Source organism: Lipotes vexillifer, unplaced genomic scaffold (assembly GCF_000442215.2).
Source record: "Lipotes vexillifer unplaced genomic scaffold, Lipotes_vexillifer_v1.1 scaffold738, whole genome shotgun sequence".
In the NCBI taxonomy this organism is placed as follows: domain Eukaryota; kingdom Metazoa; phylum Chordata; class Mammalia; order Artiodactyla; family Lipotidae; genus Lipotes; species Lipotes vexillifer.
This window is the reverse complement of record NW_006769699.1, coordinates 367,409-383,156: the sequence shown is the minus strand read 5'-3', so window position 1 is coordinate 383,156 and position 15,748 is coordinate 367,409. Positions and strand designations below refer to the sequence as shown.

The following is a 15,748-nucleotide window of genomic DNA, read 5'->3' as shown; positions in this document are numbered from 1 at the left end:
CACCAAAAAAAAAAAAAAAAAAAAAGTGCAAGGAAAAGCAAGCAGCCACACAGCAGGAAAGATGAGATTTGTAACACTTGGAAGCTGCCTATCAGATATGCATATATTACTCTTTCTTGCGTCTTAAAAAATAAAGCTGGAAGCAGGGAGGAAGGAAGAAAATACCTTGCTCTGGATAGCCACTGTATTAAAATGTGTTTGCCCAGCTAATCATTTCAGAAAGAGTAATTCCTTACCAACTGCAACAGAAACATCGTTTCGCCTGCCAGAAAGACACGTCATAAAAGGGACACAATGAGGTGCATCCCTCGAACGCCAGTTCCATAGTGTTAACTCCAGCAAAGGCAAGATGGCACATAGCCTGTAATGGATGTGACAGTTACAGATGCCTGTATCATTATTGATTATTGACCTTCTGATCTTCTGCTAGATTGGAAGATCTTTGAGGGCAGTTACCATACTTGGTCACTGTTATATCTTCGGAACTTGTACAAGAGCCTGAACCACCAGAGGGACTCAACGCACAGTGGCTGGGTGAGTGGATTAGCGAAACTTCACAATAACGGAAGTAGGTTAACTGTTCCAAAATCATCACCCCTACTTGATAAGTTTGGAGGTATTTGAAATACTGATTCCCATTCAGTCTAAAAGCAAGATCTGTCCTGCCGAGTTATAAATACAGTAAACCAAGATCTGTCTTACTTAATTCGTTATCCAGAGATTTGCTTACTTTCTACCACGGGTGAATTTAACTCTTGAAGATAAAATGCAGGTATGTGTGCATTTCTGACAATCACTTAGTTTAATCTGACAAATCTGTTACTCTCATCTTAAATTATAGGGTAATTAACTGTGATAAAATTATATTTATAGGATGGGTAATTGTGTTAGAATAGACATTCTCAGTTCTCATTTTGGTCAGGAATTATTCCTGGGATAAACAAGGGGATGTGCTGTAAATCTCAAATGTTTACACGTGCAAATCACTGTACTGGTCTTAGCAGAGAAGGTATTAACTAAAAGTTTGTGATACAAAAAGTGCTGACATGAGCCCCTTTTCCAACCAGACGTTTAATGAGAATTTCCTCAAAGCAGGACATTTTCTCAGGGAATCAGAGAGTGTGAAGATGAATGGAATAGGGGCTTTGCCCCCTGAAGCCTGGAGTTTAGAACAGAACTTAAGATGTGCACATCAATAACTACAGTGCAGACAGGAAAAGGTGAGGGTGATCAGAGGCGGGGGGGACAGGTGAGGTTCTACGGAATCAGAGAAGGGACAGTAGCGAGTGAGATTGGGAGACGAGAGGAGTAAGGAAAGGCTTGAAGAAGACAGTGGCTGTCGAGTTAGGTCTTCAGAAATGGGCAGCACATGACGTGGAGAAAAGGGAACCCTCGCACACTGCTGGTGGGATTGTAAATTGGTGCAGCCACTATGGAAGACAGTATGCAGATTCCTCAAAAAAATAAGAATAGAACTTCCGTATGACGCAGCTAGTCTACTTACAGGTATTTATACAAGGAACACAAGAACACTAATTTGAAAAGATATCTGCACCCCCATGTTCACCGCAGCACTATTTACAATAGCCAAGATATGGAAACAACCTAAGTGTCCATCAGTGGATGAATGGATGAAGCTGTGAAATGTACACATGCATATGTGAAATGTACACATGCATAAACATACACACATACATACATACAATGGAATACTACTCAGCCATAAAAAAGAATGAAACCCTGCTGTTTGCAACAACATGAATGGACCAGGAGGGTATCACACTAAGTGAAATAAGTCAGACAGAGAAAGACCAATACCATATGATTTCACTCATATGTGGAGTCTAAACAAAAACAAAAACACCAAAATCAGTGAACAAACAAGATAAAACAAAAACAAACTCACAGATACAGAGAACAGATTGGTGGTTATTAGGGGGAAAGGACGTTGGGGGAAGGGTGAAATGGGTGAAGAGGATCAACTGTATGATAATGGATGGTAACTAGATGTGCGGTGGTGATTGCTCTGGAGTCTATACAGATGCCGCCCACCTGAAACTTACATAATTAAAAAATGGGTGGCCCGTGGACATTGATGATGAAGATAGTAGTGTGGGGAATGACAGTAGTGACCGTAGTGGTAAGAAGGTCAGTTCTGGAGCTGGCCTGTCTGGCTCCGAATCTAGCTCCACCTCTGATGAGCTGTGTGGCTTTGAGCAAGTTCCCTAACCTCTCTGATCCGCAGTTTCCACATCTGAAACAGGCGGTCCTAAGAGTTCCTCTCACACTGGGTTGTTTTGAACAAATGAGAGTGATTATGAGCACAGTACTCAGCACAGTACTTGGCACAGAGTGTTTCATGACCGTTAGTTATTAATATCACTGCCATTGTGTGAGTGAAGGGGACACCAGGGTGGCCGGGTCAAGGAGGACCTTGAGTGAATGAAAGAAAACTAGTTAGGAGTGGTTTCTGAAACATCTGTTTCTAAGGGATTCTCCTGTCTTCCATTTCTGTAGGATTACTTTATCCTTCCCCAAATCCCAAACACTTCTCAACCAGAGCACTGCCCTGTAGAAAAGAGGGCCCTGAGCTCTGTGGAAGGGCCATTTCAGACATGCATACTAAACGGTGCAGACTTCTTCTTTCTCTTGCTTCTATTCTTTCTCCGTTTTTTTGTTTTTGTTTTTGTTTTTGGTGGGATATCCTTTTAGCCCAGTCAGAATAGAATAGAATGAAGCATGTTCAATATAAAAAGATGCCAGGAAATAGACACATAATAGAATTAAGAAGTGAGACAAATATTTAAACAGGATATGTTACATGTTCTAAAATCTTGTTAAGAGCATCATTTCAAAACTTGCAAAACCTGAATGGAATGTCAAGGAAGGGAGGCTGTGGGCTGAGTACAAAGAGTCAGAAAGAACTGGGTTCAAATCCCATGTCTGACATATACCAGCTATTCGGGCCCGGAAAAGACGTCACTGGCCTCAATTTTATCATCTGTAACAACTGAGTCAGTTTACATGCTTTGTAGAGTTGTTGACTAATTTAAATAACATGTGAAGTATTTAACACATTGCCTTCTACGTGGACACAAAAAGGTCTATTGTCATATCTAGAAACACAATGGTATAGAATGAATACTACTCTTTAAAAGAAAATTAAATTAAATTAATTAACTTATTTTTGGCTGCACCGCGTGGCTTGCAGGATCTTAGCTCCCCGACCAGGGATCGAACCCGCACCCTCAGGAATGAAAGCGCCAAGTCCTAACCACTGGACAGCCAGGGAAGTCCCAACTGAATACTACTCATAACCTGACTGATTCCACAAAGAAATTAATAGAGTTCACAGAAATCATTACAATTGTGCAGCCCCCGAAAAAGTCAAATTGGAATGTATGACAGAAAGAAGATGAAAGTAGGAAAATTAAAAATAGAGGCCAGGCACGAAGCCAGCACACCACCAACACTCACGCTGTACATGCCTGTACGCTAGCTGTGGGTGAGCCATGAATTTAATCCTAAGCTTTAGAGTAGCAACACAAAGAGGGAAAGTGATCACTTACAAGATTCAAAGTGTCCCTATGATAAAAATAAACCAGGAGGAGCACAACTATTTCTGGTGATGAGAACAGATATTTTTACAGTGGGTTCTCATTAATGACAGAAAATGAATAATACACCAGCTGTAGCACCATGATTCTAGCACTCAAAGCATCTGCTTAACAAACATTTACACTCGCCACGGATGAGGCACCAAGCCTGGCTTTCGGAGATGAACATGAGCTGGTGTGTGCCCTCGGAGAACTTACAGTCTTGTGCGATAAGATAAGCATGCACCTAAAGGATTTAGAACACCAGGAGAATGTATAACATGCCTCCCCCAAAAGGAAAGATTAAATCTGACAAGGAAGGCTTCATAGAGTAGGCGGTCTTTTATTTGGCCTCTAAAAGCAAGTTTTTACTTTTTCGCATTTTATTATGGGCATTTCCACCATAAAATAAGTAGAGAAAATAATATAATGAACTCCCATCATTCAGCTCTGACATTTTTCAACATTTTACCAATTTTGTTTCATCAACTGCCACTTCTTGGGTTTGTTTTGCCGGAGCATTTTAAAGCAAACCCCAGCAGTCATGCCGTTTTAGCCTGTAAATACTTTAGTGTGTCTCATTTTTAAAAACATAACCATCAAGCCATTATTATACCCAACAGAATTACTGGTTATCCCTTAATATCATCTGATTCCTAACACATGTTCAAATTTCCCAAATGGCTTCAAAGATGTCTTTTACAGTTGGTTTGTTCCAATCAGGATCCAAACATGGTGTACACATGGCCTTTGGCTGTTAGGGGATAGAAGAGACCTGAGAAATAGAACAGTGTTCCCTCCCACCCTTTTTTCATGCCAGCAGCTTGTCGACATAATTGAGCAATTGTCTTATAGCATGTTTGATGCGTGGAATTTCGGAAGGTATAGACAGTAAGTCCCCTACATACGAATCTTCAAGTTTCAAACTCAAAGATACGAACGTGCGTTTGCATGTCCAATCACGTAAGTTAGTTCACGTGTCTGGCATACATTGTCAGGTGTGTGCATCCCCTACAAATGGCTGTGCTTTTGTGTACTTTACTGTACACTACTGTACAGAGTACAGTAATCAGTATCTTTATTTCAAGCCCAGGATGTCCGGAAGCAAGCATAAAAGCAGTGGCGATGTAGCTGGAACAGTACTACACAACTGATTGTGTTAGTTGGGTACTTAGGCTAACTCGGTTGGACTTAACGAACAAATTGCACTTAACGAACTCGCTCTCAGAACGGAATTCATTTGTATATAGGGGATTTACTGTATGTGGGGAAGGACAGTGCATTTCAGAGACTCGGAGCAAGAACTGAGGGGGTTCAGGTTGGCTGTTGGGATGGAGATGATATCGACCATCAGCCTGTGCTATTCTTTGCACAATAGCAAGTTGCGCTCAGGGACCTGACTTGGCAAATAGCTGATTGACTGGAGTAAAAAGAGCTTGGGAGACCGGTTAAAGGCTGTTGCATAACCGACTGATAGAAAAATAAAGAACGCCAGAACTACAGCATCAGAGCGGTGCTGCTAAGAGCCTGGGATCTGCAGCCAAACTGCCCGGATTCAGAGCTCAGCTCTGCACTTTCTTGCTGTGTGGCCTTGGGCAAGTGTCTTCAACAGACCTAAGCAACTGTTTTCTGAGCTATAAATACAAGGGCTTGTATCAATACCTGCCTCAAAATGGCGCCTTGAGGATTTACATGAAATTACCCGTCAACGTGCTTCAACAATGCACAAAAAAGTTAGCTATCGTGAGAGTAATGGTGCAGGCCAGGGCGGCAGCATGGTGTGTAAGAGTCCTTGCAGAGTGAAATGGATGGGCTCTGGGGACTGGTGGGATGGGGTGAGAAACAGGAGTTAGGCCGTTGAAGACTCACTGATAACTCGACTTCTTAAATCTCTTCTCTCTCACCCTCCAAAACACACAGGCACATGCACACACATACACACCGTGAGCAGTCAGGTACTCATTCACAAAGACAGAAAATCAAGGAGGAAAAGGCTTGGGGCTAAAAAAAAGATTAGGATTTTGTTTTCTTCTACAGGATACACTGGAAACACTGGAAGAATATCCATGTGGAGACAACCACTTGAAAGCTGAACATTGGTCTTGAACTCTAGAGAAATGGCAGAGTTAGGGGCAGAGTTTTAAGGGTCACCTACATTGACCTAATGGTTAAATCAGTAGTAAGACAAACATGACAAATGAAAAGGTGCAGATGAAAGAAAAAAAGCAAATTAAAACACACACACGGACATACACACACACAGACACACAGACACACAGGTGAAGCCTGCCTGAAGGCACTGAAGACCAGGTAGAAGGAAAGAGGCAGAAGAGCTAGTAAATGAAGGAGGCTGGGGTGTGCTTGCATGTGGGCAAGGGATTTAGAGATGGCAGTGTAATGGGAACCAAGGTTTCTAAGGAGACCACCCATCATAGTGAAATGCAGAGGTCAGATAGAAGAGGTCTGGGGGGCAGTAAGTGAGTTGGCCATTAGGAAGTAATTTAAGATGCAGGGCAATTCTGGGGAATGCATTCTCTATGCAAATGTGGAAGCTGTCTTACATGCAAGTAAAACTTAAAGACATACAGGAAGGAGAGAACTGACGGACTGGAGCAAAGAACCTTGGGAAGTAATCTCAAAGCACACAAGAAGGTGGAAAAGCCTGAAAACTGGGGAAAAGCCTGAAAACTGTGAAAAAGCCACTAGGTTTGGTGAACAGGAAGTCCCTGGTACCCTCTGAGAGGCACGGAATGGAATAGCTCACCTTCTGAGTTGTACATGTGTGAATTACAAACCCATGAGTACATATGTAATTTTGGCAAAAGGGCCCGTTCCATGTGGTGAGCTCAGCCCCTTGGGAACTTAATCATCAGAGCTACTATCTAATGTGATGAAACAAAAGCCAGGCGATTCATTGAGATCCGGGTGATTTGCACCCACATGTAAAGAATCAGGGGATGCTCAGTCCCAGCAGAGAACCACAAGTCTCATTGGACAGACTAGCTTCAAAAATGCTCAGCTCAGGAAGGAACGAAAACGCCAAATTGAAAAGATACATGCGCCCCGTTGTTCACAACAGCACTATTTACAATAGCCAAGACATGGAAACAACCCAAGTGCCCATTAACCAATGACTGGCTTAAGAAGATGAGGTGTGTGTGTGTATGTATGTGTGTATATACATATACATATATATATACATATATATATATACACATACACACACAATGAAATATTACTCTTCCATAAAAAGAATGAAATATTGCCATTTGCAGCAACATGGATCGACCTAGAGAATATTATACTTAGAGAAGTCAGACAGAGAAAGACAAATACTATATGATATCACTTATATGTGGAATCTAAAAATATTACAAATGAATCTATATACAAAACAGAAACAGACTCACAGACACAGAAAACAAACACGTTTACCAAACGGGAGAGGGAGGGAAGAAGGGAGGGACAAATTAGGAGTATGGGATTAATAGACACAGACTATTATACATAAGATAGATAAGCAATAAGGATTTACTGCATAGCACAGGGAACTATATTCAATATCTTGTAATAGCCTATAATCTGAAAAAAATAACTGAATCCCTTTGCTGTACACCTGAAACTAACACAATATTGTATATCAACTATACTTCAATTAAAGAAATAAATCAATTTAAAAAATGCTCAGCTAGATGCTCACTGAAAAACTCGACACGTGTTTTCCCCGCCAAACATCTATTCCACGCACGCCCTAAGGCCCAAAACCTCGGCGTTAATACTTTAGTTTTCCATGCTTCATGACTAACACCACTACCATCACTGCTCTGGATAACTGAGCAGTGGATAACTGCTGGATAACTGAGAGACTCCGTTTTGGATCCGGAGTCTCACATTTTCTCTTCTCTCACAGGCAAGATACTAAATTCATTGTCTAAGGAAAGTCTCCGAGGCCACCACAAAGTGCTGGCATTGCCGCTGTTGTACCGCTGCCTGGTCCCACCCATGTTTTCCGAGACACGCATGTGTATTGGTAACGAGTGGGCAGCTGGGAGGTCTGGCCCAGGCTGCCTCTGGAGGCTGGTGGATGAAGACCAGTGACATGAGGCGCAGGGCTGCACAACTGCCTCAGGTGAGCAGTTATCATCAAATTCCTTCCCGGCCACGTGTGCATTGCAAACATACGAGAAGATGGAGCTCTCCACCCACCATGCAGCTCGGTTTAGTCTACAGCAGTTGATCCTTGCTCTGTTCTCTATTTCTGTTCTTTATCATGAGCAGTGGGCTTATGCAGCTGCGTTCCTGGCAGGACTCAACAAAGCTTCCTTTCCTTTAGTAGCAAGACAGCCACCTTCATCAAGAAGGAGACAGAATTCCAACCCCCAGAGCCAAAAGGTGAGGCAGAAGGAATTCCAGGTCTTCTAGCTTCTGGAATCCATCAATAGGGGCCAAGTTGCAAACTGCAGGCACGATCACAGTTGAGTTGGTTTTAAAACTGCGTTATGACAAGTGTCCTTAACAGTGGAAGAGGGAGGGATGGAGGTGTGATGAGGGAAGCAGGGTCAGAAAGATGCTATTTGGCTGGGTTTAAAGATGGAGGAAAAGGGCTACAAGATGAAGAATGGGGGTGGCTTCTAGAAGCTGGAGAAGAAAAGGAAACATATTGTCTCCAAGCTCCTGCAAAGGAATGCCAGTGACCTCTTGATTTGAGTCCACTGGAGTTACGTCGGACTTCTGACCTCTAGAACCGTAAGGTAGTAAATCTGTGTCATTGTAAGCCACTAAATACGTGAGAATTTGTTACAGCAGCAGTACAAAAACTAATACCCACTGTCAGGAAGCACAGACCTTGAAGGACACTACTGCACCTCTAGGACAGACAGTGCCTGGGCTTCTTTGGCAATAGAACCTCCTCATTTACTTTTCTTCTAGTTAAACTTTTTTCAGCATCCAGTGCTAATCCTCAGAAAGGATGATATAAAATGGCAAGGCACCTTCTAAATTTGTGTGGGGCGATGGGTTGGGGTAGGGGGAAGGTGCATCTGGAAAAGTTAATCTTTTTTTCTTCTCATTTTTACTGCAGAGGAATGTGGCACTACTCTTAGAAACTCAATCCCTTTCTCACGGACGTGCATTAGTGTGATTTTACAATCTGTCTTTTCAGTTTCCCTGTTCTTTATTCTTCAAAATATCCCTGTGTGCTTTGAGTGTCTGGATAACCTTCTACGATGATCTAAATCCAGAGAATTTTAGCTCACAAAGCATGCAGGTTTTTGTACTTTGCCCTCAACACAATTCAGGTGACACTGGATAATATTTAACACTATTTGCTGTTATAACAGCAAACAGTCCTGAATTAGGAGGTGAATTATTTAATTAGGCTGCTAGGACTTGGAATAGCAGATATAAGGATATTAATAGATTCTACATGCAGTTGTGCACGGGCTTTGTTGTTGTTGGTATGTTAGCCTTGTTTTTAACTGGAGAAAAAACAGCAAGAGATCCTCTGAGTAAGTTAAGGTATTATGGACCAAGAACCCTTTCATGTACAGATTTTCAGGACCCCCCCTGGAGTAAGGACATAACTACACTCCATGCTTAGAGGTGAATTAGGATGCATGAAGCCCTGTTTCAATCCCTTTACTCCAAATGATCAGGAAATCTGATTTCTCTACCAATGAACAAATAATGAGTTATCAGACAAGAAGAGCAGTAAGAACCCCCCAAATCTGGTGTTTGGGTGTGATTACACAGGGACCAAACGCCAGAAGGAGGGATGGTTCAACCCACAGAATTAAAGTAAAAATAGAACAGGGACACTTACCCTCACGTCTCCGTTCACAGTTTTCGGTGTGTGGTTGAATGCATGGGCAGGATCCTTGTTGTACACTTTGAGAAGGGATCTGTCTTGAATGTTCCTGGAATCGAAAACATCAATAACTATGGCAGATGAAAGGAGCCTTATTTTGGCCATTTCCTTCGTCTGCCCGTAAGAATCAGGGAGAAGACATCCACAGACAATCTAGCCGTTGTGTGCAAGCAACCAGGCAAGAAGTTCTTTTACCATAAAAATAGGCAAAAATAAATAAGGCAAAGGAGAAAAATGACTTCAGCTTTTCTTTCCTTTCCTTTTTTTTTTTTTGGTTCCTCAGGAAATTACTATTCTTTCCCCGTAGCTCTCCACCCGTAAACATCGGGTAGCATAAACCTTCTTTCAAGATTCTGGGCAATGAAAGCTAACACTTTAAGAAACAATAAAGCTCCCATATTTACAATACACTCAAAGGGATTTGGTTAATATTTAAATATTTAATTGTTTACTTTGCCCAGACACCTGGTTTTCTGCTTATCTCACGAATACATGCAAAGGAAAAATGCTCTTTTTCCCCCTTCAAACACCTTAAGCAAGGGAAAGAAAATGTATTTGCAGTCCAGAAAAAAAAAAAGTACCACAAAGATCAAAACTAGTATCTTTATGATGCCTTTTTTTTCTTCCATAGTGGATTTTTTTTTTTTTTGAAGGCATTTAAAAATTTTACTAGATTCTTCTCTCCACGGTGGATTTTTAAAAATACTGTTCTACATACAAGTTGAATTACAGGAAAAGCAGCGGATAAATTCTTCCACTGGTCTGTCTCTCCCTCTGAAAACACTTAGAACCCTGGAGTCACTCGTACTGCTGCAAAGGACAGAACCACAATTCGCTAAGAGCCTACCTCAAAATTATTTAAGAGCTTAGGAATGTCTACGAAGTCCTTCGCCCTCCATCTGTGGCTTTCATCAGCAGAAGGGACACCCCCAGTAACGTTTAGCCCCGTCTACACTGTGATTCCTGCCAGTGCCAGCGTGGTGAGCTCAGGGAACCCTGTGCAGGAAGACACGTTCCTTTCCTCCAGCTGCAGCCACATGTTTTGTGGGCTGATCGCAATCACTGGGATTATTGGGTTGTGTTTCTGTTTTCAACGAAGTGGGGCATCCTTGGACGAGGCTTGCTTCCCTCCATCAAATACCCGTCAGTGGTTGCTTTAAGGCAATGACTAGCCCCAGCTTGCACGGTTGCTCCAAATTTCAAGCAGCTCATTAGAAGTCTGCTTAAGGGGAGGCGTGCGGTCCTTGTTATTAGAAGGGACTAAGTTACTAGGAGGTAAAGAGGTTGCGGAAGAAAAGGATGTGGGGATTCACTGCAGGAACTCACCCTGTGGCTGGGAGGAGGAGGAGGAGGAGGGGGAGGGGGCAAAGTCCCAAGGGACGATGTAAAGAAACTGAAAACCTTACTTGAGCCATGAAAAAAACAGTGTGGGTCTGAAGGTATTTAAATCACAGGAGGTTGATTTATTAATTTAGAAACATGTTCATCCAAGATGAACCAACAGTAAAGGCCCAGCTTGCGTTTACCATGGCAACATTTACAACACAGAATTTCAGCCTAAACTCTCTGTAGCATTTCCCTAAGGAAAAGATGGAGAACCCAACACCATGATGAAACATCAGAGCAAAATGTTTAACAAATATACCGTCACTTCAAAAATATTGGATGTGAAATGAAATTTGTCCCTGGGTTTAGAAGACCAAAGTCAGTGTCTTCAGGTAAAATCTACACGCTACATTTTTTTTTTCTTGCAAGGAGCGAGGTTCTATTTAATGCTGATGGTGAAATAAAATAAAATAAAATAAAATATACTTGGGGCATTTTATGCATAAAAGCAAAGAATAATAATTCTTTGGAAAGGACGTACATGTGATCATCTCACATAAATATTATAATCATCACCACATAAACACATTTTATCCACTTAAATATTTTTAGATCCACTTTTTATATGTAAATCAAAACACTGAAAAGTAAAATTATAGACAAATTTATAAACCAAGGACTTTCCACTTAAACATTTTAAATGAGATTTTTAAAAAATCAGGCTATCAGTACCGCAGCCTAAGAATCAAGGAGACCATCACTTCCACAAATAGAAACTAACTGAAAATTATTATCGTTTAAAGTGATCACTTCTCTCAAGCTCTGCTTTCATTTATTGGGTTGGCCAAAAAGTTCATTCAGGTTTTCCATAACATCTTACAGAAAAACCAGAATGAACTTTTTGGCCAATCCAATATTTTATCAACTGAATTTGCATCAAGAAGGATCATCTCAGTTTGGAAGTTTTGGGTACCTTTTCCTCTTTGTCGTCCCTCCCGTTTCTCCTTTTGTGACTACGTCACAACATTCCCAAAGAATGTGTGCAGAAAGTCTTAGTAGTCATACTCTGAGGCTTGGGAAAGCCTCTAGAAAATCATGACTCATTCTAATACAAAAATTCTTGCACGGGCTGCAAGACAGTGGGGTCCAACTGCTTACAATAATCTCATCAGCCTTGAGCTCCACAATCAAAAGTGGCTTTGTGTAGTTTCATGTGTATTTATTATTACCATATCCCTCAAGTTCTCTAACTGCAAAACGCAGAAATTCAAGAAGATGGTTGTCCATGTTAAACCACTACATGAGATTATATTACTGTGAACATACTCTCTAAATATCATGTGACTACTTTATGTTTAAGTTTATGCTTTGTAAATTCAGGATTTTTTTGGTGACAGCTTGATTAATAATTTATTTCAAGAAACAAACGTGAATTTTCTGAAACCCATGAATATTTAAACATGTTTTTTAAAAAGCAGGAAGGTTGGGTAACAGATATAGCACCTATACCTTAGGGCATGTGTCTAACCTTGAAAGCTCTAAATTACTCATGTGCCTTGGTACATGCCTAAATATGTCACTTCAGATCACTGTTAGATATTTATCAGTTTACATTTATTATGCACTAAAGGCATATTTTTTAAAAAGTAGTTCCTATTAATTCCATGATGAAGAAACAGGAAAGTCTGCTATCCCCACAGGGAAGGGATCCAGAAATCCAACTTGGGGCCCAGATGAGTTGAGGGGAGAACATTCTGAGGGAATAAAAAATTCTTGGCCAAGAATATGGACAGTCAGGTTTGGGTCTGGGCTTAGAAATTAATTGGCTACATGATCTTGAGTAAGTCTTAACTTTTATGCATCTGAGGTTCTGGTCCCATCAAATGAAAGGGCTGGATGAGTCGCTCAATCATTTTTTTCTGCTCTAGAATGTTCAGTGGCTATACTAGCGACTGCTTGCTTGTGTTGATTTAAGTCCTGCTTCTCAGGCTTGTTTGGCTGGAAGAGCTCAGATGGTCCCTTCTGTTCTATGCACACCACCACTGCGGTCTATAAAGATGTTTCTCTTTCCGTGCCACCTGCCACAGCATGACTCCATTTAGCCTCGTTTTAGAGTACATTTTACTAGAAGTCCAGGAAAAAGCTCACCAAGAAAGTGGGATCCTTTACTAAAGGCCAACTATTTAAGAAACAAATGGAAAAGGAGAATGCTTCCTTAGCCTCCTTTCTTGTGGACAATAGCATAGAGTCCACTGCTTTTATTCTAACTTGTTCGTATCAAGAATAGGCCAGTGAGATCATTACCTAAAATGTTTACAGGCTCTGTCTGTCATGACAAGAACCCTTGAGAAGGAGTTGGTTAAGTTCCACCTGTAAGTATAACCTTCAACTCATATGATCTTTCTGGGCCTTAGTTCCCCTAACTCTTAGATAAACAGCAGACTGGCTCATTTCTTCCATTCCTTTCAGATGTAACATGCAAAGATCTGTGTGGGAGAAGTCTGTCCTCACCTTTGTAAACCAAACCTTGTCAATGAGTTCTAGAAAACCAGATAGTGGTTGCACACCTGGGTAAAATAAACCTGCCCATCAGGACAACAGGTGTGCTTTCTTCACCGGAACACAAAGAGATAAGGAGTCGGTACCAACCGTCAACGCAAGATGGTGGACACACGCACACGAATAAATGACGTAACTGCTTACCTGACATCATTTAACTCATAATAGACATTTCTGCTTTCATCTTTGATGTAAATGGCGACACTGGGCGACTCCAGCATTTTCATGGTGAGCTGCTGTGGAAAGGCACTTACGAAGAGAGCACGGATTGTGTCTGCACTTGTAATTTCGTTCGGCATCCTGAGCTGCTTGGTTTCATCTCCATACTGGAGATAAAGAACCCCTGCACACAAGATGGACACAGTTATCAGTCACAGACCAAGACTCACACAACACACAGCACAAGCTAAGCCACTTCTGCCCTACCACAGGCAGGAATGTTCTCGACACGCTTGCAAAGCATGTCACAAGAGACGTGTTTGGAATTTCCAAGAAATGCACTCTCTGGTGATGATGTAAATACCCACTTTTATTCTTTGGAGTCCGGGCAGGTGTTAAAGAGGCTCATTTTCAACTATTTTAAAACCAAAAGGACAAGAAGCTAACCTTTGGTAAGTTACTAAGGCAAAGGACAACAATACTCAATTCTCTTGATCCCATAGGGTGAACTTTTTCCCATGTCTTTCACTAACCAGGAACACAATCACGATAGCCATAGGTAAACGACACAGGTTATGTCTTTATGTCCATTCAGAAATGTTTTAAGTGGAAATGCTACAATATTTCTGTGGCTCTAATACATATTGAATGTTTATATCAAATGAAAATATCTACAAGAGTCTGGTGCCCCAGTGTGTCAGAAAGAAAATGGAACAAATCAGTTACACAAAGAACAACACAAGCACAGGATCATAGCATTTTAAACTTCCCGGGGGCATGTGGTTCCCCATGAACCATGCCTCCCAGCCATCATGGCCCTGTGGAGTGTCCCTTCTCACGTGGAGTCTGGGCTTGGCCATGTGACCTGCTTTGGCCAATGGGACACTAGCAAGTGTGATGCAAAATGGAAGCTCAATACGAGTTTGCACAAGAGAGCTTGCCTTCTTGGTGAGTGTGGTCTTGGACGTTCCCTCACGGAACCAAGCGTCCATGGAGCCCACCCGAGGCCACATGAAGAACGGAAGCCCTGACTGACGGCCCCCGCTGAGCACCCATGCTCCAGCCAGGACCACTGGCCAGTCATGTGGGTGCACCATCTTGAGAGGGGAACCCTCAGTCCCAGGAGAGCTGTCCCAGACGATGTCCTGTGGAACAGAAATGAGATGCCCCCTCCAAACACTGCCCAAATGGCAGAATCATGAGCAAATAAACAATTGTGGTTGTTTTAGGTCACTATGTTTAGGGTTGCTTGTTGTTCAGAGATAGATAACTGCGTGGGGACGGAAGATCCTGACATTTCGTTTGATTCCTACTTCTTGTGAGAATCTCCTGAGGCACTCTACCAGGACCAATAGAGTAATTTTTGGCAGGAGAGACTCAAAACAGAACAGAATGTGACTTGTGCTTAAATACGGCAGTTCACGTAACCAATTTATGTCCATCTCCTTCTGAAATTCCATTCAGATGACAATGAAGAATTTAAAAAGCGTAAATCAAAGAACTAAGGGGAGGAGAGAGGAAACAACAGCAGACGAGAGAAAGCTGACACCTAGGTCTTCAAGCACAGAACTCTGCATAACTGCAGGGCCAGGGAAGTTCAGGAAAAGAGGCACCAGATCCTTCTGAAGCTAAGAATGCAGAGTGAGTGGAAAGCATGACGGCTGGCTGAATCTTTGTAATGGTGCAACAAGCTTCCTCCATCCCCCTGTCTACCCCATTCAGCCAAGCGATTCCCCAAAGCCACAGCAGAACCACTGAAGAGGTTGAACCCACAGACTGGATTCTGGGTCACGAGGCACAGGGGAAGGTGCATGAGGTGCCCTCTGACAAAATTCTGGCAAAGGGCTGACGTCTTGGTCAGGAAACTGGAGGAAAGCTGACTGTCCTCCAAGAACAGACCAACAGATTTTTGAGGGCAAGGTTTCAATTCTGCCCGGTCACTCCATCGTGAAGCACCCTGGGCCATATATAAAAGCTTCCAGTGAGTACAACCGTGCCTCGCTTACGCATGAACAGACTAGCAAGGGTTAACAGACATTTCATAAAGCCTCTTCCATGTGAGAAATAAACAGAAAACAGAAACTCAAAAGAGACGAGACAGTCCAAGAAAAGGGGAAATTTGGAGGGCAAGAGCGAGCTCTGGGGACCATGAGAACAGAAACGACAAATTCAGTGGAGAACAAAAAGTTGACGAAATCTCAAAAAGGGCAGCAAAACGACTAACAGAGGGGAAAAGGTGAGA

General features: G+C 42.1%; 1 protein-coding gene across 4 annotated transcripts in view; it reads right to left on the bottom strand.

Moving 5' to 3' along the window:
• The window catches only part of KIAA1217 (KIAA1217 ortholog), a 323,890-nt gene that overhangs the window by 104,617 nt on the left and 203,525 nt on the right, over nt 1-15,748 (bottom strand). For all 4 annotated transcript variants that reach the window (XM_007445857.1, XM_007445860.1, XM_007445859.1 and 1 more), the window contains exons 4-5: nt 13,492-13,690; nt 9,418-9,511 (exon numbers count right to left, since the gene is read on the bottom strand). In XM_007445857.1, coding sequence (XP_007445919.1) covers nt 9,418-9,511; nt 13,492-13,690 — 293 coding nt within the window. The remainder of the gene's footprint in view (nt 1-9,417; nt 9,512-13,491; nt 13,691-15,748) is intronic.